At 45.5% G+C, this 27,031-nt stretch overlaps 2 protein-coding genes across 6 annotated transcripts in view; one reads left to right on the top strand and one right to left on the bottom strand.

Annotated features, from left to right (window-relative positions):
- The window catches only part of LOC121920437, a 196,008-nt gene that overhangs the window by 50,414 nt on the left and 118,563 nt on the right, over positions 1-27,031 (top strand). The gene's annotated exons all lie outside the window — the stretch shown is intronic.
- Positions 5,713-27,031, bottom strand: part of LOC121920312 (hydrocephalus-inducing protein homolog) — an 87,501-nt gene continuing 66,182 nt past the window's right edge. The window contains 18 exon segments of the mRNA XM_042447447.1: positions 5,713-6,592; positions 7,499-7,723; positions 8,301-8,531; positions 10,113-10,263; positions 11,899-12,062; positions 12,220-12,432; positions 13,050-13,269; positions 13,876-14,156; positions 14,258-14,416; positions 14,585-14,783; positions 15,345-15,514; positions 16,365-16,586; positions 17,722-17,929; positions 18,673-18,820; positions 20,891-21,056; positions 21,624-21,762; positions 22,279-22,491; positions 22,769-23,003. Coding sequence (XP_042303381.1) covers positions 6,104-6,592; positions 7,499-7,723; positions 8,301-8,531; positions 10,113-10,263; positions 11,899-12,062; positions 12,220-12,432; positions 13,050-13,269; positions 13,876-14,156; positions 14,258-14,416; positions 14,585-14,783; positions 15,345-15,514; positions 16,365-16,586; positions 17,722-17,929; positions 18,673-18,820; positions 20,891-21,056; positions 21,624-21,762; positions 22,279-22,491; positions 22,769-23,003 — 3,833 coding nt within the window. The 3' untranslated portion in view covers positions 5,713-6,103.

A 27,031-nucleotide genomic window follows, 5' to 3' on the forward strand; every position in this document is an offset into this window, starting at 1 on the left:
AAGCCGAATTGCCATAGGCGCTAATGGGGAAAAGCCGCAATTCCGTGCGAAAAAGCCGAAAAAAGCACCAAAAGTTTTTTCGTAACCCGAAAAAACATTCGTAACCTGAAACAATAATTCCCTATGGGATTTTTTCGTATCCCGAAAATTTCGTAACCTGGGTATTTCGTATCCCGAGGTACCACTGTACTTTATATTTAGTTACATGCTCAGGCTGTCTCATCAAATAAATAAAAAAGTTGGCTTCCCTCGTTTATTCTAAGATTCGGAAACATAACATGGAAATAACATTCCTGGAAAATATGAATTAAGAAAGGCCTAGCTTGAGCACCCCATCAATTAAACAGGCCTCCCACACACACATATGTTCATATTGGATCGTGGCTTTGGCATGGCTTCTGGCGTCTTAGGACACATTCATCATGGAAACAGCATACCTCCATAGTGACCCGAAGCAGCTTTATTTTGGCCTGTCTGTACGGGCGCATGGTGTACTTTAAAAACAAAGCCTGCTCCCTTGAGGCCACCCCACAAGCAAGGCCTTGGATGAGTGTTTGAGGTAGAGTCGTTTACTTTGCTCAAGGGTTAAACGGATGCATGGTGCATACCAAAACAACTACTTATTTTGCAACAGACACAGCACAGGTAAACTCTAAAAGGAAGTTTTAACTGCTGGATTGAAAAATGTAAAGAAATTTATTAGGAAAAAAAATCCAGGGACAGGAAGGAAAAAAAGGGAAGGCATAGCATCTGCACCCGTATAAATCCACCATTGTGACCCCCCCCCCATTCGTCCCTAGTGGACTTAGAATAGCACCACGCCTTCCTTGAGGCCACCCCCGTTGTAAGGCCTTTTATAGATATTGAAGATAGACTGAATTGCCTAACAATCACATGGCAAGAATGTTGCATAGCAAACAAAATCTTAATTTCAAACTATCACACCCCGAGAGACCCTCCATGACTTTAACATCCAAAAGAAATATAAAATGGAATAATGATTCAGGGACCCAAAAAAGGAGAAGGTTTTTTTTTAAAAAAAAAAGGAAGCAAGGCATGGCACCCCCCCTTAAATTCCCCAACAGCCCCCTCCCCGGAGAAGACCCCACCAAGGGTCATCCCAAAGATGCACCCACAATGATTAAATTTCACAATGTCTATAATAGAACACCCTTATATTTTCATGAAAACACAAAGGGAAGTTTCATCTCCTGGAATTAAACTTCTAAAGTAGCCATAAAGAAAAAGATCCATGAGCAGGAAAAATAAAAAATTATGAAGGCCAGAAAAGTACGCAATTTTTAACTCCCAAATGATCTCCATCAGAGATCTACATGCCCCTCGTTGCCAAAGGCCCCCCCCCCCAAAAAAATTTTTTTTGCATCGCAAGAATGATTGTGGTAAACTGATTGGTAATCACATTCTCTCTCTGGCTTTGCTTCGCGAACGAAGATTCAGGAAGGACTCATCCCGTGCTTTGTACAAGTGCGTTGGTGACTAAAAAGGCCAATTCGGGATAAACAGGTCCGGTTACAGAAAGCACAGCAGAAAGTCTCCTTGGGTGATGTTTCCAGGTTGCGGTTCTTTCTGCGTTGTTGTTTCTCTTCGAGGCTCGTTCGGTGTGAGCTTTTGAAGAAGGCTGCAGTGTCATGGATAGTGTGTCTCCATGCCTCCCGATGCGAGGCCAGGGAGGACCATTGTTGGTGATCTATCTGGCCAAGCCTGAGATGTTGTTTTAGGAAGTCCTTGTATCTCTTCTTTGGTAATCACATTACATGTATTATAACAGCATGAATGCTAGATAGTACTTTGACCTCCACTCCCAATGTCACTAGTAACCGTTGGCTTCTAGTAATAGTGATGGCAAATCAAAATGCCCCCCCCCCCAAATGACACTATCCGTCTGTGTGGAACTCAATCTAAACAAAATAAATTTAATAAAAGAAAAAACAAGGTACCCAGGAGAACCTTTCAAGGAATTGCTCCACAAAATCTGGAATTTTACTTTGGAGTGGTGTGGTGCACCTTCGTACAACCTTTGCTTCCAAGTTTGCTGACTACAGACCAAAACATGGTGGATTATGAAAGTCAATTTAATCTATGAAAAATAAAATTTATTTTAACAAGAACAACAAAAATGACAGTCACAACAATGAAATGTGAAATCAGAAGGAATAATCATCTCCTGACCCAAACGAAGATGATACTTAATTATTATTTTTCTTAACCTGCATTGTGCAATGAAATTTTTATTTAAATGACTAAAATTAAAAAGGCTAGGTCAGTGGAACATCTCCACAAACACAGTGGGAATAGATAGAAGGCAGAGAGCCGAGCTGACTCCGGTCACCAGGAAACTTCCAGAAGGAACCTTTCTCCTGTTAGACAGAAGTGCCAGGGCTATGTATAAAACACATGGTAAAAGTTGTTGTTGGTAATCATAGAATCAAAGAGTTGGAAGACACCACAAGGGCCATCCAGTCTAACCCCCTGCCATGCAGGAAATCCAAATCAAAGCATCCCCAACAGATGGCCATCCAGCCTCTGTTTAAAGACCTCCAAGGAAGGAGACTCCATTACACTCTGAGGGAGTCTGTTCCACTGTCGGACAGCCCTTACTGTCAGGAAGTTCTTCCTAATGTTGAGGTGGAATCTCTTTTCTTGTAGCTTGCATCCATTGCTCCGGGTCCTAGTCTCTGGAGCAAGTGAAAACAAGTCAGCTCCCTTCTCAGTATGACATCCCTTCAAGTATTTAAACAGGGCTATCGTATCACCTCTTAACCTTCTCTTCTCCAGGCTAAACATCCCCAGCTCCTTAAGTCGTTCCTCCTAGGACATGGTTTCTAGACCTTTCACCATTTTACTTGCCCTCCTTTGGACACGCTCCAGTTTCTCAATGTCCTTTTTGAATTGTGGTGCCCAGAATTGGACACAATATTCCAGGTGGGGCCTGACCAAAGCAGAATAGAGTGGCACTATTACTTCCCTTGATCTAGATACTATACTTTTACTGATGCAGCCTAAAATTGCATTGGCCTTTTTAGCTGCCGCATCACGCTGTTGACTCATGTTCAGCTTCTGGTCTACTTGGACTCCCAGATCCCTTTCACACATAGTCTCGTTCAGCCATGTGTCTCCCATCCTATATCTGTGCATTTTATTTTTCCGCCCTAAGTGCAGTACCTTGTATTTCTCTCTGTTGAAGTTCATTTTGTTAGCTGTGGCCCAACTTTCTAGTTTATTCAGGTCATCTTGAATTTTGATCCTGGAATATCATTGAATTTTCTCTCCCTGGGGCTCACCCCCCTTTCTCATAACAAAGGACCTTTCTTTAGTTACATGCGGCTTCATAAAAACAAAATTGCACCTTTTCCACCCGGTCCCATGTTCCCCAGACGGTGCACTTGCGTATCTCCGCCACTCGTAGTGGTCCAGCAGGAGAGGCAATTCCAAAGGGGCAACCCCCAATCCAGGCCCTCCTCTCACCATAACAGAACTGTTTACTTGTACTAGGGAATGCAATGTAATCATAGAATAGCAACTTTTTCAAATATATTCATTAGTAATTATTGCAGCTATGTCTGGCAATCTGTGATTTTCTGTGACAGTGAGTCAGTCTGTTCTTTCACCCTCTATTACGGTGAATCAAAGTGGTAGTCATGGAACTGGTAGGAAGTGGAGCAACCGAATGTAACAGCATGACTCAGAACTAGTGTTAGGATAAAAAGTGGTAGATGAAAAAGTGCCTGACATGATAAAAATAAAAACTACGAGCAATTTGATTATAAAAGAATGTTTTTTGTTCCTGTTGAAATTGTAGGACATGATAAAAATCAAAAACTAAGAGCAATATGAAGGGTAAATGCATACCTCTTTGATCCGCTCAAAATTGAAGAGATGCAAGAAAAAATGTGGGACTTGATAATAATGAAAACTGGTGGACATGCATTTGAAAATTTAAGGCATGAAAAAATGAAAGCTGACAGCAATTTGAATATCAATTCTTGATTCTTGATCTTCTACAAAGTGGTGGATGTGCATTTCAAATTGTAAGAAATGATAACAATTAAAGCATAAAAGCAATGAGAATGTAAATGCATGCTTCTTCTTTCTGGTTGAAATGGAGGACGTTTAGGTGAAAATGTAAGATGTTACAAATGAAAGCGAAAAAACAATAAGAATATTATTGCATGCTTCTTGGTCCTTATCAAAATGAGAGGCATGCAGCGGAAACTGTAGGACATGATAAAAATAAAATGTGAAAGCTGCATAAATATCAATGCATGCATCTTGGTCTTGTGCAAAGTGCAGGACATGCTAGTAAAAATGTTGACGTGTTAGAAATGAAAACAAAAAAGCAATATTAAGGCAATTGCATGCTTCTTGGTCCTGTTAAAAGTGAAGGACATTCCAAAATAATAAAAAAATTGAGGCATGATAAAAATAACAGCTAAAAGCAATATAAATATAAGGACATGCTTCTTGTCCCTGCCCAAAATGGAGAACATACCTTGAAAAAGCCATGGCATGCTCAAAACAATAGGTAAAAGGCAATATATCAAATGTCTAATGTCCCTGATGCTGGGTCAAGCTCAACACTGAGGGCCTTTTAGAACCCAGACTTGCCAAAAGGCTGCAATGGAGCAGACCAGAAAGGCACAGTTTTCTCTCTGGTGTGGTGCAGGGACATAAAATGCTCCCCTAGGCGTCCTTTGCTTCCATTCAGCACTGTTCAGGGAAGGGAGCGACAAAGCAGGCCAGATGTGATGCAGGGCTGCTCGCCGATTAATGTGGTCCTTCGGACCGCCTTCGAGAACAGATTCTGCACTGAGCCTACTTTATTCCTAGGGAACATGGGGAAATAAAGGCCTTAGTGTGAAAACAGGCTTTGGGTATGCCATTGGCCTTCTGGGTGCTACCGTTTTGAGCTTCCCTTTACTTCGTTTATATGAACCCTTTCTCCCTGAAGGAACCCAAGGCAATTCACAGATACATTACGATAAAATTTAAAAGTTAAAATCATGAAAACAATATAAAACTGCATTGAAAACATAGAAAAGTTAAAGGGCATGTCAAATACTCATATTCAATACAAAACCACTGGCATGCTTATGTTGTAAGCACTTAAATAGAAATGTCTTTGCCTGCCATTCAGCTGGGCTCCTGAAGTGCTGGACTGTGACTCTGGAGACCAGGGTTCAAGTCCTGGCCCAATGGTGAAGCCCATTGGGTGGCCCTGGGCAAGTCACACTCTCTCAGCCTCAGGGGAAGGCAATGGCAAACTCTCTTCTTTCGTAGGCTCAAGTCTACAAAAGTTCATGCTTCTTTCTTCCAGTGAGTCTCAAAGGTGCTGCAAGATCCTTTTGCAGACTGATTTTCCAGACGAATATGACTATATTTTTGAATTCTACACATATATACAAGTGCTCTCTCCCTCTTTGTAAGGAAAAAGGATCAGGTGGGATTCAAAAGAAGTAACAAAATGGAGGGGAAGATTTTAGGTCTTGGCACCCCGCAGCTCTGGAGGGGCCAGGGGACTGAAGGGGCCTCTGAGAGGAAGTTGGGACAGAAGGACCTCCCAATGCAGCCAATGTGGCCAACGTCCCTTGGCCAGGGATGGTTCTGGCTGGATTCTGCTCTGGATCCTGAAATATCACTAGAAGCGGCCATTTTCTAGTTTAGGCAGATTTTTGGCTCTCAGCCTTTCCCAGACTGGCATCCAGGTTGTGACAAACCTTCCAGCACCAGGTCCATTTTGTTCAATAACTTTATTTCAAAATAAAGACTTACATAACAAAACTTTCTGAGCATCCTTCACATTTCCACATTGCAAATGTGGGCTGTTCCCATTACTAGCTGACTTTTTTCTGGGGGGAAATAGTTAAAGATAAATAGGTTGCTACAGTGTGGCTGCCCTCTCTTTATTTGGTCCAAATCTGGCCTCCAACAAGGCACAGCAAGCCTTCCTCCTCATTTGTTCCATGGCTCTTCCAAAAAGGACTTAGTCCTACTCTTCCAAATGAAGAAGGCAAGGGATCTGTTTGCAAAGAGGAACAACAAGCAAGTAACAACCCCAGCTTCCGCTGAATGCCTAAACAAAAATTCATTTCTCAGGGAAGATGCCCTTGAGGTAGTAAACCCAGGAGACCCCTGAAGCCATGCCGGCTGCCCGAGGACAAGAGACCACCAGTTTGCTGGTGACTGCGGCTTTCCTGCCACTGAGGTTCCCATCAAAGGAGACCAGGATGGCAGCCGACTTCTTTGACCGGATGGTCTCCGTGGCCTTGATGGTGAAGGCAGGGTTCTCCACAAGGTAGGTGAAAGACATGGACTGCATGAAGACATTCTTGAAAGGGATGGTGGTGCTGGTGCCAGCCTTGATCTGGATAGGGCCCTGCGGCTTCGGGGGGACACAAGTGCCACAGAGGGGAATCGTGTAATCGCCTCCAACAGCAGACGACAGGAAAAGGGTCCCCCTCGACTCCCCCAGCTGGCAAGGTTCAAAGGTCACCTCCACACTGATTTCGGTGCCTGCCTGGGACCCCGGAGGTGCAATGATGACTTTGTCCACATGGAAGTCAGGGCAGTCCATCTGAAGAGAGACAAAAGGTCCGTCACAGGCATTGCGCTGGTGTCAAACAGCAGGCAAAGAGGACACATTTGCGACTGGCAGACTGACAGTCACATAAGGAAAAAGTAGTCTGCAGTGGAAGAAACGGAGCCTCTGAAGTCCTGCTGTTCTCTGGGTGTGTTTTCCCTGTTCAATTATAAGGGATCCCACCTCCTTACTAAAAACCCAGAGAAGGTCTGTGGGATGCGGAAACTCCCTTTGGTTACAGTTTTGTTATAAACTGAAACCTGGATCTGTTTGGAAGAGTGGGCTGACTTGCAGGAAGTCTCACACCCCTAAAAGCCAACTGTCTTCCTCCTCCACCATAAAAAGGAAGCTCCCAGTCAAATGCTGGGAAGTAAGAAAGGTCTCCTCCATTGAGGAAGTGGCCCTGTTCCAGCCTTTCTAGTCCAGTTGCTTTCAATGATTATCAACCAGACCTTGCAGGACCCACTTCCCCCACTGTCTGGGCCCAAGTCTGAAAGGGATACCAGGGCTGAGGTTCTGAAAGGACAGTTCTGTACTCAGAACTATTACTTTGTAAAAAGAAACAAAAAAGAAGGATTTATTTCCATGTGAAATAAATAAAATAAGGAATGTGTCTGGAGCTAAGGATTGCAGAGGGTGCCTGGTCTGAAACCAGCCAAAACATGTAATTCAAGCCCATTTGTGAGAAGAATTTGTTACAACTGGAATAGACCCCTTGGAGGACATCCAATCAACTGTTGGATCATGAAACGTCACACAAGTAAATCCAATTGTGTCAATGTGTCTAGCCAGGATGAACCAACAGGATTTAAGCCAACTGTAACTGAAACAGGCCCCGGATTGTCCTTGGCTCTTTGCCCCAAGACCTGAGACTTTCTGGGCTGCCACCCTTTGGCTCACCTTGGTGGCATATTCTGTCCTCTGGCGAGTGTAGTTCACAAATTTGGCAATCATAATCTGGCTGCTGCCCAGCATGGTGCTGAAGTAGACGGTCTTTTCTGCCCTGGCAGGGGTGGCTTTCAGGATCAAGTCGTATGGGAAGGAGCCCAAGTCGTTGCTGTTGAGCACCAGGCGTCCCACGGTTTCTCCAGATCTCATAGGCTGGAACTCAAACGCAAGGACTCCCTGATGGGAAAAACAGATGGAGGAATGGATGCAGGGAAGGAAGGAAGGAGCAACTTCTCAAGGAAAGAAAAGAGGTGTGTGCCTCTAACTGAAGACCTCCAAAACCACATTGCTGAACGTCCATGAAAGGATGAATGCTCAGCCAGGCACTCTGTGTTAGTCTCTCTCTTTCATGAGAACAAAACTTGTGATGAGAGGTAAGTTAAAGTAGAGCTGAAGGACCTTTTCAATCTTGCATTTAGGAGTAACAACCTCCCCCTTCCCACCTGCAAATGCACTCATTTTCAGCTGAGTCAACACAAACATGTGACTCGTATGCCCTCCTACACACACACACACACACACACACCTCCAAGCAATCCTGCTACCAAACTGGAAAAAGTGGATAGACATGCAGAAAAGGGAAGAGAAGGCAAGAGCAAATGTCAGCATTTTTAATAGTTCTCTGGAAGGAGCCGAATAGAAGGAGGAAAGGATGGAGGAAGTGAGATGCTTTGCAGAAGAGGAAGACACATGAAGTGCAGCAAGAAGAAAGCATGGATGTATGTCGGAGGAGACACTTGAGCTGTGGCCATACCTCAGACTGAGCAGGAACAACAAACTGGGGCGGCATGTTGATGTCAGGCACTTTGCAGTCGGTATTAAAGGTCACGGGATAATGGAGGGGGTTTTCCACCTTCACCAAGGAAGAGGTGCTTTGCCGGACAGGAGTTGTCAGCTCAATGGTGCCAAGGGGGCCGCAAGGGACAGCCTTGAAAGTGACCAGATAGAACAGGAATTCCTGGGTTGACTCATTGCGGAAGATCACCTGCGGGCAGCCATAGGGGAAAGGGGGGATTTGGTGAGATAACAGAGCGGCGGCAGGAACACCCCCCCCCCCCCAAATCCTGGCTGAAGCCAGGTCACAGGAGGATGCAAAGCCGGACATCTCCAGTGCTTCTGAATCCTCCTCTACCCACATGTACGCACACATGTACACAAACACTTTTCCAAGCAAGTGTGCCACAACTGGCTCTTTTGCTTTTCAGGGTTGTTGATCATTCACCAGCCCTGAAATAATTAGGGAGGATTTCTCCTTGCTCTGGCTGCTCTGATATAAGGACCTTATCACACGTGGGGGGGGGGGGGGTTTGCAGCTCCGATCCGCAGTCACTCCTGTTCTAGCAATGCAAAGCGTGATGTTTTTTCACACCAGATCCAGAGTCACTCCTGTCTAGCAATGCGAATTAAGGTTAAAACGTGATGTTTTACCACATCTGGTTGCCTTTCCATTGTCCTTCCGAACTGAGGGGGAAGCGAAGTCAGTTCTATTCCAAGCAAGTCATGTGATGCAAATTCAAGCAAAGGGGAGTGAGTGCAAATTGTATTACCACACCAGAGGGTTCAACAATTTGAATCAGCCCCCTTGCACATGCTCAAAGGGGCTCTGGACACTGTCCTCCATCCCTGCCCCCTCCTTAGCTATCATCCTTCATGGGGTGAAGAACCAGTCAGGGGAAGATGGGATAGGTCGCTGGGGCCAGGATTGGGAGGCAAGGGCAGTCATAGGATGATGGGATAGGTCGCTGGGGCCAGGATTGGGAGGCGGGGCAGTCAGAGGATGATGGGATAGGTCACTGGGGCCAGGATTGGGAGGCAGGGGCAGTCAGAGGATGATGGGATAGGTCATTGGGGCCAGGATTGGGAGGCAGGGGCAGTCAGAGGATGACGGGATAGGTCGCTGGGGCCAGGATTGGGAGGCAGGAGAAGGCAGGGGATAGTGGGATAGGTCGCTGGGGCCAGGATTGGGAGGCAGGGGCAGTCAGAGGATGATGGGATAGGTCACTGGGGCCAGGTTTTTTTTTTACTGGTTTTACCAAAATGAGGTGTCACTTCGGAAACACTGCTGCAGCACCTCACAAGAAGCTCCCATAGAAATCAATGGTGTTTGATAACACATTCACTTTACAGCGTGAAACCACATCATTGGAAGTGCAGTCATGTCGGAAATGAGCCGGAACTGGGGCAGAAAACCACCCAAAAGGTCTGTGTGATATACTCCAATGACAGAAAAGGAAATGCAAAATGGGTCTGGGGGTCTGGAAAAACAGTCAGCAAACAGGTGCAGACTTTATGGGGAGAGAGAGAGAGACACCAAAAGCTCTGACATGGGTTTTGCAGAAGGGGTCCCAAGCTCATCATTTCACAAAGAGCTTAGCCTTCCCACTGGCAATGGCTGTTGTTGTTGTTGTGTGTGTGTATACAAGTGCACCTTGAAGTTTCCTATTGACCTCTGGCAAGCCCATGAATTTCCTTGTTTTCTTTGGCAAGGAATCCCCAGAAGCAAGGCCTGGCAGCCGTTCCTGGACTGGGAGGCCATGGGGATGGATCTGGAAGGGGGAAACCATACCTTGACACTGAAAATGCCTTCCTTGTAGGAAAAGAAGGTGAGCTTGTGGTCCTTCTTGACGGAGGCTGCAACTTCCACGTAGTCCAGCGTTTTCAGGGTGGTGGTGACTTCCAACTTTTCTGGTTTCACCAGGTCAATGGTTACGCGGAACCTGGCAGAAGGAAGGTCAGAGAATGCACAAAATGGAGAAAGGAGACGCTGAGAAGCTCTATGCTCTCTCTTTCGCATGACTGAAAGAACCCAACGGAAGGTCCTTTCTGCTGAAGCTGAATGGTGGGAGTTTCAGGACAGACAAAAGGGACTGCTGCTTCACAGGACACTTCATTAAACTTCAAGAATTCACTGCCACACAAGATCGCCAAAGGCTCTTCATGGCTCCAGCTCCTGATATATTTTGGCTGCATCCACACTGTAGAAATAACCCAGTTTGGCATGGCTTTTCAGTATCCTGACTCAAGGCTATGGAATTCTGGGAGTTGGAGTTTGTTGTGGAGCCGGGCCCACAACAAACTCCAACTCCCAGAATTCCATAGCCTTGAGCCAGAAAAGAGTTAAAGCAGTGCCAAACTGGGTTATTTCTCTAGTGTGGATGCAGTCTATATCCATATTATCTCAAGCGGATTATGTATATATTGCCTGCAGTGTTAGGGCTCATCCAGACCAAGAACTAGTCACGATCCTATCAGCTACATTGACAGTGTCACTTTGGGGCTGCTGTTTCTACATCTGCTCTCTTTCTCTCTCTTTTTTAGTGCATAGTCTCTTCCTTATTAATTATTGTGCTGCAGGGGATCACAGCCACACACCTTAAACAGGGGACCCTGATGGGTCTCTTTCCTCAAACTTCCTTTCCCCCTTTCCCTCTACCATCATCTCCTCCTCACAAACACAGCAGTTCATAGAATCATAGAGTTGGAAGAGTTAGAGCCATCCAGTCCAATCCCATTCTGCCATGCAGGAACTCTCAATCCAAGCATCTCCATTGACAGATAGCCACCCAGCCTCTGTTTAAAGACCTCCAAGGAAGGAGGCAAAACGGGGTAGAAATTGATGGTTTCTTCCCTTTTTCTCTCTTCTCAGCTCATGTGGGTGTGTATGTATATGCAGACACACACACACAGCACATGCAGAAGAAGAGTAAAGGGAACAAAAAGGAGACTAGACAATATTAGGGTTTTTTTGGGGGGGCACAATGCTGGCAGAAGCAAATTAGCTGGGGAAAGGAAGAAGGAATGCCTGAAATGTCCTGAAATTACCAAAATGTCACCTGCTTTTCAGAAACAGATGCACGTTGGCCTGGGTGAGGTTCACACCAGTTGCAAAAAGAGGCAAGAGCAACGGGCTACTCATGGCCCTGTTTGTGGGCTGGTCACCCAGGGGCCAAAATGCTGGCCTGAAGAGGCCTTTGAGGTCTGGTGCTGCCAGCTGTGAGAGTAGAGAGGAGATGAGGAGGCCTCAACCTGGAAGAGGCTGCAAGTCCTGCAAGTGGAAAATGGAGGACAGTGACAGCAGAAAGGACTGAAGGCCACTGGCTACCACAGCTTCCTGAAAAGAGCAAGTCTGGCCCCTCCAGCTGTTTAAGAGTACAAATCCCATAATCCCGCCTTCCATTGGTCCCAGGGCTTCTGCAGAGCCAAATGTCCCTCCCCATTGCCCTAATGTGCGCAAATCTTGACCTCTACAACCCCGGTGGGTCAGAGGCCATTGCATGGGGCTAAGAGGCAGGGCAATACTAGTACAGAGGGGGAGTGAGGATGGGGGCTACAATTCTTCCTCTCCCACTTACCTTTGTGGCTTGTTCAGCCAGTTGGAGATGGGAAGGAGCTCTGTGTAGGATGTTTTGCATGGGACTTCCCTGAGGATGTTCCCAGCCGATTTAGGTGGCTCCGCAGTGCCTTGCAAGTGGTAGAGGAGCCCTGTCCCATCCGGGAGTGGGAAGAAGATGGAGCCCTGCGAATGTGAGACAGGTTAGGGTTTCACCTCACGTTTCTTGCCCTGTTGCTTTGGAGATCCTGGCAGGTCTCTGGAAATGTTGATACCGCCCCACACACAAACATACACAAAGCACACATACAGCTTTTGTCTCACCTTGTTGCTGCCAGCCTACCTGGTCCTTCTTGTTGTCTGCGTTCATGGCCAGGGGCCTGTAGGTGATTTCATAGGGCTTGTTCTGCTGGTGGGCTTCCACCCGAATGAACTCTGCCCCCTTCCACTGCTCCCCTTCGATGACGGGCCGCAGGTTCCACGTCTGGTTGGTCCGATTGGAGAGCATAATGGTCTGGGTGTGTTTTCCCCGCACCTGGCAGATGAAATTCACTACCTGCAAGCAAAGGGGTCCCATATTGAGAGGGAAGGAGACCCTGCCATAGGATGGGTTTTCGCTCAGAGGGAGAGATTGCGCAGGCCCCAAACCCTCACTGAAAACCAAGTGAGAAATTGTTCAGAGTGGCTGACCGATCCCACTCATGACTCATTTCCGGGTAATTGCTGGCAATTTGTTAAGAAGGGCTATCTCTGAAAACAACCATGCTTCCCAGGGATTATGGGAGTGGTAGTTCATCAGATCCGGGAGGCTATCTTAGGTGATCAGGAGCAAAGAAGAGCAGGCACTGGTTATGTTTTGCTCCACGTCTTTGCTTTGCAATACAATTGTTATATGAAAAAATCTTGATATTTTCAACAGAGCTAAGAAATGGGACATGTGGTGTGGTCACCTCAGAATGAGCAGACAGCCCAAAAAGCTTTGGGTGAAAAAGCCTGGGCTGTTTTTTTTGCAGGTGAGTCTGAGTTTACCTTCTTCAGTGTTGGGAAGAGCCAAAAAGAAGAAGAGTACAGTGCCTGTCACCATGAGTTGTTGCTCTCAGGAGGAAGAGGAAGAGAAGGAAGAGGAGAGGGAAGGTGGTGCCATCTCCCCTTTTTGCTCCACAAGGGAATCACCTCTTTGACTTGGGGAACGGCTATGCAGGACCCGCTCAAGGTGAGTGTCAGCGGCTCCCCGCCATGGATCTGGCAGAGCAGGTTCTCGTAGCAGATGTGTGGGCTCTGTTCATGGGGGTGGAAGGTCACTTCGAAGGAGACGTCCATCCCCGGTGAAATGTAACCCTCCACAGGTCTGATGGAGAAGTCTGGCTTGAACCGCTTGGCCTCCCACTTGAACCTTCCAATGTCAAGGAAAAGAGATGGAGGTGAGTACTTCCCTCCTGGAAATGTTTGCAAGCATTCTGGAGGATACAGGAGGACCCAAGGAGTAGCTGCAACCAGCTTCCTTTCCCACATTATTTGCTCATTCAGCCCAGCCTTCTTCCCCTGAATGGTCATTTCAGCTACAAATCCCAGGATTTTGGAGGATGGTGCTGCAATGGTTCAAGTGGTTTCAAAGCACTATAACTGGGGGTGTCTGGGAAGAAGGGATACTGCAAAGGCAAGCTGGGTTGGGTGCAGCCACAGACCCCTAGCGAGAGTGGCCATGGAGGCAGTGTAACAGAGCAGTGCTGCTCTAGCATCAGTTTTACTTTGGAGTACCAGCTTCCCTAGTCTTTTGGCCAACAAGGTTTCAAGGAACACATGCCTACTACTGTTTTATCCATTAAAGGCAGTCCCAAGAGGCTCTTCCTCCCTTGGGCCTCCTGTGGAACAAGTGTATCACCCCTTCAGCCAGGGAAAAGATGCAGAAGGAGGACCTGTCCTGTGTGTCCCAGTGCACGGAGGGGAGAGAGGCTTAAACCCCCAGAGAACTTCCACCCACAAGGCCTGCCCCTGTTACCCCACTCCGATGTCTCCGGTGTTCTGCATCATGATGCGCCGGGAAGCCTGGCTCCGTAACACCACTGCTCCAAACGGGAGATGGTCCTGGTCCAGGCTGACCTCGATGCCCTGGCTGCAGCCCTGGACCATAAAGAGGGAGCGCAGGAGCCCATGGCCCTCAAAGAGGACCTCTTCTCTGAAGGGCCGAATGCGGCCCTTGGGGCTGAACGTCACTTCCACATGGCAGGTACCTCCTTTGGGCTTCAGAGTTATTTCATCGCACGGAGACATGGTGAGGACCTGCCCCAGAAGACACACGATTCAGTCAGAGGCACAGACAAGGGCCAGGAAGCCTCCATCAGTAGGGAGGATGATGCATCCCACAGAGGCTGAAGGCTTACCTTGCTCTCTTGAAGCTCTGGCACAGAAGACACAAAGCTGAGTTGGAAGGTAACAAAGGCAACACTGTCATTCACAATTGTGGCTGTCTTCTTCGCCGTGTGTCCTGGAGGGACTGCTCCGAATTTCAGCACTTTGTTACGAGGGTCAACAACATCAACCTGTGGGCAGGAAAGGAGCCAATGGGGACTGTGATGGAGGCCCAGTGGGTGAGGAAATGGTAGAGCGAGGTGGCCTTTATGTAACTATAAAGAGGCACTACTGGAAAAAGAGTAACAGGCAAAAGAAGGATGCAGTGGAAGTTTTCAGATGCACATATTTGGTCGCACCTTCATCTCAAGGCCCTTCCCAGAGACTTCTACTGTCCGTTGCAAGAGCCCATTGATTTCAAAGGTGATGGTTTCATGGTAGGAAACAGCCTCTTGGGGATAGAAACTGATTGGAATCTCTGCCTTTCCTCCTGGACTCAGCACCTCTGCGTGGAAGGCCAACTCAAGATGTGCAGCATTTGTAAACAAGCAGTTCAGGCTGTGAAGAGTTCAGAAGAGACTTGGTCAACCCTATATACTCGCTGCTGAGCAGCAAAGCTCTTCCTCCTCTTTCAGCTCAGAGATTTGAATGTTAGGCACTGAGAAAACCTAGCACTGAGAGCACAGCCTCTCTCTTAGGGTGGATACATAAGGCAGATTTAGCTAAGCAATCCTGTCTGGCTCAGGTGGACTATGGCTGAGTTGCTCTGGACATCCCTTCTATTGGGACAGGCAGTGAGGAGGAGCTTTTGGGTTTCAGATCCTGAGGCACACAAGGCCAGAGGCTGAAAGTCCCACAAGGCTACCTTCTGGGAGATTCCTCCTGCCATCAGCTGTTTCTCTGCAAGACTTTGCAGGAAGCATGGGTTCTACCTCGGCAACTGCCCACTAGAATGCCTGTTCTGCCAACTGCCCTCCATTGTGCCCCTTGACTGCTGGATTCCCCAGAGGATCCCATCCCAGGGCTGCTGCCCACTCAAGTATATACCTGGGCTTCTACCATGCTCCCCTGAAGCAGTGGGGGCACCATGCCCAGCCTTGGCACATGTCCTCCTCTTACCTTGCATCCTTGTTATCCTTATTTGTTATGATGAGGGTTCGTCTGGGAATTGGCATTCCGGCATGGTAGATGAAGCAGCTTCCAAAGTCCACTTTGGTGAAGGAGAAATGGAGGCTGGGAGCTGAAACCACACCTTGCAGTGCACAAGTGAATGTGGGGCCATGACTGATCTGTGTGGACGCAAGAAAACACAGCCCTATTAGACCAAGGTCAGACTCTTTATGTGCCTGCCCTTGGTGGCAGCGGTTTTTCAAATATCCAGCAGGCGAGGGAGTTTTTAAACTGCATTTAAACATCCTTATCATACCTATCATTGTTGTTAATTGCCATCAAGTCAACTTCAACTTATGACAAACTTGTATACCACTGTCTTAAGTCTACTGGTGGTTTGGTTGCTTCTGTACTCATGGTTTTGGCTGTCCTGGGGAAATGAAGTGTAGCTTTTTATGGAATGCTGTCCTTGTAGCCTAGCCAGAGACTTTCAAACAGGCCAGATGGGGACTGGCTGAGTGGAAAAGGAAAATAGTTAATGACTATTTATAACAAGGGAGGGTCTTATGCAATTTAACATCTACTTGAAACTGTTGGGAGAAGCTGTCTGGAGTTTTGAGGTTAGATGTCACCAATATGCTGACGATACCCAGCTCTATTATTCCTTTCCACCTAATTCCAAGGAAGCTGTTCCTGTGCTAAACCAGTGCCTGGCAGTTGTAAAGGACTGGAGGAGGATAAAAAAAAATGGAAGTTTAAACCAGACAAAGCAGAGGTGGTTCTGGCCAGCTGAAAAACAAAACTGGGAATAGGAATTCAGAAGCATGGGACCAGATGGCCGTCCTGAATCTCCAAGAGGTGGGGTCACAGCCCCATCCCAAAGGGGCTACCAGACTGGATTGTTTGTCTCCCTTAGAGTAAGCTTATGTTCCTCTGCCACCCATGTTCCAGACACGAGTTCAGAGCCTGCTGTTAGTATTTCAAGGTGGGAGATAAGATGAAAACCACATCACAAGCCTTCCTTCTCACCTGGAGTTTGAGCTCAACGTCCTTCAAGGAGCATGTCTTCAGCGGATGGAAGGTGAGCACAACCTCTGCCCGCTCCCCTACTTCCACAACACCAGTGTTTGGAGTGATCACAAAATAGCGCTGCACTGCTTTGGCATTGCAGAACTCCCAGGAGAAGGTGAAGTTGAACTTGCCGATGTTAAGAATATAGAAATTGCAGTGAGCAATGTCATTCACTTGCATCTGTCCAGGGCAGAGAGAGAGGGAAGGAGTGTGAGCATAGCTGCAGACCCACTGTTGAAAAAGAAGGCTTCTCTCTGCCTCAGTGTGTCTGAATGAAAAAACCTGCCTCTGCAGGATACTTAGTGGGAAGTAAGCCTCACTGAGTTCAGCTTGATTTATGTTCTGAGTGAAGATGTGTTGTGTTACTAAGTGGGTGAGACTCTCAGCTAGTTCAGAGATGGAGCAGCCCCTTACAAAAGGTTGGATTAGGGCTAGTAGAAGACCCTCCCCATTCATCCCTTAGAGCACCTTCGTCCTCCCACAGGAGGCTCTGTGCCCCCCCTTGAAAGGCACATGGAGCTGGAAGACAGGGATCAAAAATCTCCCTATTTTGCTATGAAAGAACAAGCTACATGTTGTCTATTAGGACCAGGGAGTGCTTTACTCAAAGGAGGAGTGCTAAGAGGAAACGGGGCCAGTCATGCAGCACAACTGACGCTGTGGTGCAACTCTCGAGACCACCATCGACCCTGTACCACCAACTCAGCCATGCAGTTACAGGCAGAAAGGGGTTGGTAAATTTGAGGCCTAAAATGGACCAGACATTGCCCCTGCATTTGGGCACCATGAAGAATACGGAAGAGATCCCCGAGAAGGGCTGCAAGACACTAACCTCCTCTATACCTAAACAAGTGAAAAGTGCACTTGTGCAACAATGGCCTTACTGGCTGGAGCCTTCAAGGTATGGGAAGGCAGAAAGCTAGCTCTGCGGGGGATTGGTCAACTCTATAGACTAATGGTTGGAAACAGTCTTCAAGACCTTAGTCTTCAAGATTGTTGTAGTCTGAGTCCAAACCACCCAGAACAGAAGATGCTTGCCACCGGCTGGAGATAGGAAATCAAAACTGCTTATGGTTCTCTTCTCTTGTAAGGAAGGACTTAGGTATTAGTCCACAGAGCATCTATTCCTGGAAGGTGGAAAGCAGGTGGATGCATGGAGGTTCAGCCAACCAAAGTACCATCTATTAACAGTTACAGCTATTATTCCAAAGCATTACTCTGGAGTAATTAATTCCAGAGCAAGATTTTTATTAATTTTTTTGCATCTTGATACTTTCTTGATACTAAACCACCCCAGCAATTGCTTCTCTCTCACCTCGTAAAATGGAAGCGGTTTTGTTTGGTCAGAGTCCAGCTCAGTGACAGTGCCATCATTTTTCTCATATTTCACAGAGACACCCATGGTGTGACCAGTGGCTTTGACGTTCAAGCAGAGGGGCTGGCTCTTCTTCTTGACATCACAGATCAAGTTAAAGTTCACTTCCCCTTTCAGCGTTGGCATGAAGTAGATGGTGATAGGGATCCTGACATGGAAAAGAAAACCAGCAGCACATGTGCTTGTTGAGAACAGATTGCCCAAATGCCAGCCCTGCAAGATGCTGAGTCTGCTCTGTGTTTTCTGATACCTGGTCACCGAGGGTCTTTCAGGAATAGAGTACCTCTGAAGGCTGCTCTGTTATAAAGGGACTACACTCAAGAGCAGAAAGCCAAAGTGGTCTCTTTCCTTACAGCTCAGAATGTGAAGACTCCACCACTAGTGAAGACACAGGATCTTCAAGAAAAAATTCCCCAAGCAAGTTAGGTCTGAAGAGGCCTCCAGTGAAGTCCCTCCCATTCCACAACCCCTTCTTCTTGCCAAGAGGATTTTTTTTTTTAAATGGACAATTTAAATGTTGAATTTTAAACGTAGATTGTTTTAATATGTGTGTATCTTGTTTGTTAAACTGATGTATGTTTTAATGGATGTTATGCTGATGCAAATACTGATGCATATTTGTTTGTCTGCTATTGTTCTTTGCCTCAATCCATGGGTAGAGGGGGGTCAGAAATAATAATAATAATAATAATAATAATAATAATAATAATGGAAGCTTGGTATGCTCCTTGTCTTTCCCAGCTGGAAAAGGTGAATCCTGACTTCCCTTGGTACAGAATGTGTTTCTGAACAGTCAGGGGGAAACCACTGGAAAGCTCAAAATGCCTGCCTTGGGAAGTCTGGATTCTGGTGCAGATGCATTTGGCACCCAGAGCTTTTCTCCGCTTTTACCTGGAATGTGGTGGGATGGAGCCCTCCATGGGCTGCACTTTCAGACTGTTGATTCGACCCTCAGAAAAGCGGGAGCCGTCTCTGAAAGAAAAACTGTAGCTCTCTTTCTCGTTGTTGATAATGTTGAGGCTTTCCCGAGCTTCGTGCCCTGCAGGAGAACAAAACAGCAGAGCAAGGCAAGCTTTTGTGTCAGTTTACTACAGAATTCAGAGGCCCTCCTGCAGATTATTTTCTAAGTTTGTTTGCTTGCAATAAACATTTCAAGCCAAGCAAGAGAGTGACGCAAACCAAAATGGGAAGCTGACGCTGTCTGGAAATATCAGCCGCTACCCAACAATGTGCCCTGGTCCAGGAATGAGTAGGACAACTAGCAACACCCCAAAAGATCATTCTCTTGTTGATGGGCTTTGTTTTGTTTCATAGGATTTCTAGACTGCTTGATTTCATAGGCCTAGAACAGCTTAAAGACAATTATTAAAAAATCTTAATGTTTCAATGGAAAAAGGGTTCATAATCTAAGAAAACGATATGGTTTGAAGGATGAAAAATATAAAAGAAAAACTGCATTGTAAACATGAGTCTTTCTGTTTGGCTTACTGTGAACTGCCTTTCAATACTGACAGGCATTTTACAGAGGACCTTATCACACGTGGGGGGGTTTGCAGCTCAGATCCGCAGTCACTCCTGTTCTAGCAATGCAAAGCGTAATGTTTTTTTCACACCAGATCCAGAGTCACTCCTGTCTAGCAATGCGAATTCACGTTAAAACGTGATGTTTTACCACACCTGGTTGCCATTCTGTTTTCCTTCCGAATCGAGGGGAAGCGAAGTCAGTTCTATTCCAAGCAAGTCACATGATGCGGATTCAAGTAAAGCAGAGTGAGTGCACATTGTATTACCACAATGGAGGGTTCAACAATTCGAATCGCCACCCTTGGGCATGCTCAGTGGGGTTCTGGACGCTGCCCTCCTTTCCTACCTCCTCCTTAGCTGTCATCCTTCATTGGGGTGAAGAAGCAATCAGGGGATGATGGGATAGGTCACTGGGGGTCGTTGGGGCCAGGATTGGGATGCAAGAGAAGGCAGGGGATGATGGGATGGGTGGCAGGGTGGCAGAGAAGAGGAGATGCGGTGAAGGAGGGGGAGGGGATGACGGAGCAGGACGCAGGGGGCTAAGGGGGGGCGACATCGGAGTGGTTTTCCACAACAGACCAATTCGAAGTGAAATCGAAGTGAGCTTGAATGCAAATTCTGTGAATTCACTTTTTTTCTGAATTGATCAAGATGAGGAATCACTTTGGATTCACTGCGGAAGCACCACAGAAGGGGCACCCATAGAAAAGAATCACGTCTGATAACACATGCACGTTATGACGTGAATCCGCATCGTTGGAAGCGCAGTCACGTCAGAACTGACCTGCAAAAGCTCTAAAAATCTCCGTGTGATAAACCTCAGAGTAACCTAAGCAAGGAAGAAAGCTTCTTCCTCCACAAAATTTAAAACTGTGGTTTCAACCATGAATGAAGGATGTGAAAGGAAAGAAGAACGGAAGAGGTGAAGGCATGGCTCCTTCCATACATGCCACATATTGGATACTCTTTCCTACTTGTACTTTGGCATTGTCACTCATTATTTTCCCCATAATTTGCTCTCTGTTTTGCCTTGGAAATGGCTTACAGTAAAAGCACAGATGAATTATCTTAATGGAAGTCTTAGCAGTGACTTAATGAGGCCTTATCCTCCTTAAAATGAAATTGTGGTGTGAAAACTAACAAAGACTCTTGCAGCACTTTAAAAGATTAACTTTTTATTATGGCTTAAATCTTTCTGGATTACAGTCCACTTCATCAGACAGATGAAGAACTGTTAGGCTTTAAACTACCCCAAGATCCTTTGCTGTTTTTGCTGCAACAGCCTAAAACATCTGTCTTGCGGTTGCTAACAATTATAACAGGATTTCTGAAAGGAATGGTGATGGTTATAAAACCTGGAAAAGAAGACTGCCCAATGGCATCTGCGAAAGTTCTGTAAGTTTGGAAGCGGCACAGAATTCCCAAAGTAAGCCCATAATCCAGCATTTCATCCTTCCCAGACCTGAGCTTCTTCCCTGCTTCTTCTGCATCCTCCTTGGTGGAAGCCCTGGGAGATGTAGCCCTTGGGGCTTCGGAACAAGAGGAAGAGTGGAAGCCAGCTGCCTCCCCCCACAATTGCCCTTACCGACCAAGAGCGAGTGGAAGTTCAGGTGACATCTGTCCAAAGACACCTCGGGGTCCGTGGTATGGCCCACAAGGAGGAATGGGACCGAAATGTCCAGCTCAGGGATTGAGAAGGTCCAAAAGGATTCCGTGATGTCCAGATGCCGGGGGATGAATTCAAATATGACCTACAGATTAAAGAGACAAGGGGAGTTTTCAAATACAGTCCTGCTTTGGCTAGCAAGAGTGCATATAAATGTATAGATGAAGGTCTGGAACCCTCCACTTCACCAAATACATCTGAAGAAGTAGGCTCAAGTCTACGAAAGCTCAGCCCACCAGTTTCTCTCTTCCAGTTAGTCTCAAAGGCGCTACAAGACCCCTTTGCATATTGAATTTCTAGAGTCTAGAGTCTAGTCTAGATTAACATGGCTATGTCTTTGAATTGTAATACCAAAAGGCATCCAAGAAATTTTGGAACACGAGGCAGTAAATTCAAACCTTTACCCCATCCCTGGCAGTAAACATATAACAATGATGTCAAAAACTGCCAACCTGTTGACCTTTCATGGCAGCCCCAATTTGCTATCAGAGGTAGCTGCCTCACTCTGCCTAACAGTAGGGTCAGCTCTATGAAGGTGACTATGACAGGAAGAGGCTGACTGAAGGAGTAGCCCCAAACACACTGAACAAGCCTCAGCTACAGACCCTTTTGACCTTAGAAGCAGAAGAGGTGGCTGCTCTCTGCCACTCACCTCCATGGTCTTCTCCGGCCGGAGCTGTCCCCGGTCAGTAAAGCAGATGAAGGCCGCATGCTCCTGCCCCTCTTCCTGTTGCTGACAGGCCCACTGGAAAGAGTAGGGGGCATTGGTGGGATTCATGATTACAAAGCTCCTAACCATGAGGAAAAAGAAAGAAGGAAAACTCAGAACATTAGGAATATTAACTCATGTTAACAATAAACAAGTTGATTAATCATCTGCCCAGGTCTCCCATTTTTCATTCTCTGGTAAGCAGGGACATCTCAGCTCAGTAGTTTCTGAATGAAATGAGTTATCTAGATCCGTGGGATCCTCCAAACCACCAGCCAGCAAACAATGGTCTTGACCAGAGGCCTGACATCTGATGATAAAGTATCTACAATGTATCCATGGGAGGCATGGAGTGAGGAAAGGAGGAATGGCAGAGCAGCACTGAAATGAACTGGTTTGCCACCACATTTGAGCCATGGATCTGAAACAAAGGAATACCGCTCCTTTGCTAAGGGAAAGGCAAAGCCTGTGGTTCCCTGGCCCAACAAGAAGGACTCTCCACACCAAGGATGCTCAAATCATGTGTTAGACTGTCTGGAGCTGCATGGGTTGGCCGCCACCAGCTTACAGAGTTTCCTTGCTGCTGCTGGCCACTCACCTGGTGTTCCTGACATGTACACCTACTGAGGTAAATTCAATCACTTTCGTGCTGGGATCTAGGCTCATCCCACCCGGTCCTCGCAAGTCTGGATTGCGTCTGTTTGCTGTAATGTAATCAGAGTCTTCCAGGTCAAAATGGCAATAGGGGAGGAGGCTCTTCCCCTTCACTGCCACAGCTGGGCCTTCCTCATCATCTTTCATGTTCACAATGCTGAGGAGACAGAGGCCAGGGTTGAGAACATGCCAATGAAGACACAAAGGGAGAGAGGGGACCCTACAGCCTTCTTCCTTTTCCACCCCAAGACCACCACTGTGCTTGTACTGAACTCCAACAAAGACACCCTTCTGGGCAGTCTTCTCTCTACTGCAGAAAGCAGCAGTTTCCTCCAGGCTTCCAATGGAAGGTATGTGCTGTAACTTGAGGCAAGCACACAGCCAACCAAGGGTGACCTGTAGTCGATGGCATTTGGGCAAAGATGCCCTCTTACCTGCAGAGCAGACGGCCTTCAAACTCTCCCACTTCCTGGGGACAGAATTTCACCTGGAGCATCTGCGATCTCCCAGGAGGAATGGTGCCACTTCTGGGCTCCAGGGAGAATGGGGGCCGGGAGGGCGTTGGGAAGAGATAGGAAGAAAAGCTCTCCAGGGTGCTCTCCAACTGACTGGCTGGCCGGCTGGACTGGGCCTTGATGGAGGCAGCTGACGTTCCTGATGGAGCATCCACTGGGGGCAAAGGGAGTTGATTGAAGCAGCTGGTTCTACCCCACACTTTCCCCAGACCACCAGAAGACCCTCTGTTTGTTTCCCTCCCAATCATATATTGAACACCCAGGAGAAATATTTTCTGGAAATCTTTTTGGATTTCTGGTGCAAGTTTGCCTCACTTTAGGGCCATTTAAAGCCCTAAGCAGCTTGGGGCCACAAATGGTTGAAGGAGTGCCTCTCCTCATCAATGCCCACTCAAGGCCCTCTGCGTCCCACCGGATGAAACTGTGGGAGTGGGGTCTCCTCTTCTGATTTACTTTGTTATCCTTTCAAAATCTAAATGATTCAAAACAGCTTTAAACTGATTCTTTCTGCATGCTGCCCTGTGATACTGTGGTATAAGAGGGTGGAGTTTAAGTAGTTTAACAGAGGGGCCATTTAGACTACCTTTTTCACCAAATTGTAACCCAGATGTGGAAAGTTCCCACTGGTGCCGGTTTTGACACACTCGGATCAGGGGTTTGCACACCAGATCCAGGGCGAATCCTCCTTAGAGCAGTTTTCCCGAAAGTGGATTATTTCCCTTTCTTTTTGGAAAACCCGTTTCTTCCCTGCTGCCGGCAAATGTGAGCTTGGCCCCGGTCATGATTGGGTCAAGTTCAGGGGAGGGATTTAGGTCAGAGGGTGGGTAGTGGGTGGAACATGCCTCCTCTCTCGCACCGGTTGCTTTGCCAAGCGGCTTTCTCTCTCTTTTTTTGGTAATTTTTATTTTTGACAGATTATGTGAATGCTTGTGCCACAGATTGATACATATTGATAGAATGTGTATGCTTGTGCTACATTTCCCCTTCAGCACGACTGCAAAAATAAAAGCAGAGCACTCTTGGCTCTGCTTTCATTGGGGGGGATGTTTTGGGGTTAACCCTGGTCATTGCCAGGGAGGACATTTGGGAGGTTTTTTTTCCACAGAATCATAGAATCGTAGAGTTGGAAGAGACTACAAAGGCCATCCAGTCCAATCCCCTGCCATGCAGGAAATCTCAATCAAAGCATCCCTGACAGATGGCCATCAAGCCTCTGTTTAAAGACCACCTGGATTTTAAATCGCTTAAAAAGATCACCCAAGAGCATAAAGAAATCCTGGAGGTTGAGATTACTAAGCAAGAGGCTTTAAAAGCTATCTCTTTATTAAAGGAAGGCAAAACTCCAGGTAGTGATGGATTTTCTGCAATCTACTACAAAGTATTCAAATCAGAATTAGTAGATCCTTTAGTTAAACTTTTCAATCTAATTGAACAAGATGGCATTCCACAGACATGGGAACAAGCGTGTATTACACTTATTCCCAAAGAAAATAAAGATACTACTTGTATGGCTAATTATAGACCCATTAGCTTATTAAATGTTGACTATAAAATTTACACTACGATTTGGGCTTTGAGGCTAAAAGGAATACTAAATGAAATCATTGGAAAGGAACAGAACGGGTTTTTGCCCGGGAGACAATTAAGAAATAATATTAGGACGATAATTAATAGTTTAGAATACTACCATGTAAATAATCAGAAACAATGTGCCTTCATAGCATTAGATATGGAAAAGGCTTTTGACAACCTTAGATGGGAGTTTTTGTTCCAAGTGTTTGAAAAAAGAGACATGGGAGTTAAATTTATTAAAGCAATGCATCAAATCTATAAAACCCAGAGAGCGGTAGTGATTGTAAACAATGAGGAATCGCAGGAATTTAGGGTTAAAAAAGGAGTCAGGCAAGGCTGTCCGATTTCCCCTTTACTTTTTATTTTAGCAATTGATATACTAGTGGGGAAAATTAATGATAACAAAAGTGTGAGAGGAATTAAGAACCAAAATCTATCAGTAAAATCTAAAGTTTTTGCGGACGACGTTGTGATCATATTGGAGAACCCACTCCAGGGCATTGAGCCATTGAAACATGAACTTAAGTTGTTTGATAAGATAGCTGGGTTAAGGGTAAACAAAGGGAAAACTGTGATGATTACTAAAAATCTCTCCCGGGAGGAGGAAAATCAACTTTGCCAAAAATCAGGATTTAAGATAGAGAAACAAGTAAAGTACTTGGGCATTAATATTTCGAAAGATAACCTAAAATTGTTTGAGTTAAATTATGGCACAATTTGGAAAGAGATCAAAGAGAAAATATATAGATGGAATAACTTGAATCTTTCCTTATTAGGAAGAATAGCAGTTATTAAAATGGTTATTCTCCCCAAATTAATGTTCCTATTTTTGAATCTACCAATAGTAATAAAAAAGAATCAATTTAAGGATTGGGAAAAAGAACTGAGCAAATTTTTATGGAAAGGTGGAAAACCGAGGATTAAGATGGCTATTTTGAAAGACTCTATGGAATGAGGGGGTTATGCTCTTCCTGACTTACAAGCATATTATTGGGCCTGCAGTTTGATGTGGATACAAAATTGGGTGAAACTAGATGATAAAGAAGTGTTAAACTTGGAAAACACACAACTAAGATTTGGCTGGCACGCATATTTATGCTATGACCAAGTGGAAAAGAATAGAGACTTTAATAATCACCCAATTAGAAAATCTTTATTATTGTCTTGGGGGAAATTAAAAAATATGTTTTACTTTAAAATTCCAAGGTGGACCTCGACCCAGGAGGCCTTTTTTGGAAGGTGGCTATTAAATGAAAATAATATCTGGTTATCATATGACGATTGTTTAAGGAAAGATCAACAAGGAAATTTAGCATTTAAGTCACAGGAGGAGTTAAAGAAAGAAGGGTTTGACCTAAATTGGTTTAATTACTTTCAAATCAAGAATAAATTTGTAGAGGACTCTAAAAAGGGAGGAGTAGAAGAAAAAATGAATGAGTTGGATGAGTTACTTTGGCAACCAGACAAAAAGAAAATATCGAAGATATACAAACTATTGTGTAGTCGCTTACTAGAGCAGGATACGATTAATGAATATATGCCGAAATGGGCTCAAGATTTGGGGAAAACAATTGATTTGAGGGAATGGCAAAACACCTGGAAAAAGACACAAGAATTTACTATTGCACAAGAACCTAAAGAGAATTCACTTAAAATCATAAATAGATGGTACTATACCCCTTGGAAGATTAAAAGAATGTTTAAATTAGACCACGGAAAATGTTGGCGGTGCAATTGTGAGAAAGGCAATTTAATACATATTTGGTGGAAATGTAGGGTGATTCAAGATTTTTGGAAAGTAATACATAAATCGATACAAAATATATTAGAAATAAACTTTCCATTAGATCCCAAACTTTACCTCCTAAATATGACAACTGTATTAAAAACTGAGGATGAGAAGACATATTGGAGGATAGTGCTCTATATGGTAACGGCAGCAAGAGTAGAGATAGCTAAGTTGTGGAAATCTAGTAAAGCCCCCAGTTGGGATAATTGGATGATGAAAGTCAATGAGTATAGAGTGCTTGATGTAATCTCTTGTAATGTAAAGAACTTTAGTAAAAAAAAAGGGTGAAGGAAGATTGGAAGAAAGTGATAAGCTTTTGGGGAAAGGAATGGAACATAAAGGGGGGACTTATTGAAATGTAGATGAGTGTACTAATTGGTAATTTAAGGTTTTCCCTCTTCACAAATGATTTTGAGATGCCTTCGAGAGGGAAATAAGACTTTAACTGCCCCTTTTTTATATATATATTTCCCCGATTTTGTTAGTCATATTTCTACGCCAAGAGCAGGCTCCGAGACTACCTGGAGTAGAGGAACATGTAAAAGGGTTTATGAGAAGACTAAAAGATGCAACCAAGGAAAATACCACAAAAATTTTAAGAGTGATATATAATTTGGGGCTCGTATGTGACAGAAACTAGGCATTGTATTACATAAATGGTGTGGAAAATTTGTAACTATTTGCTTAAGTTGTTATAATAGCTACTGGATGCACATACGGAAGTTAGATAAAACTAGAATTTAATTTATCTATTGAACGTGAGAACAACGTAGACCTAGATTATGTTTAAGCAGTATTCCTCTCCAATCCGGGAAGGAAGG

The sequence above is a fragment of the Sceloporus undulatus genome, chromosome 1 (assembly GCF_019175285.1).
Source record: "Sceloporus undulatus isolate JIND9_A2432 ecotype Alabama chromosome 1, SceUnd_v1.1, whole genome shotgun sequence".
NCBI lineage: Eukaryota > Metazoa > Chordata > Lepidosauria > Squamata > Phrynosomatidae > Sceloporus > Sceloporus undulatus.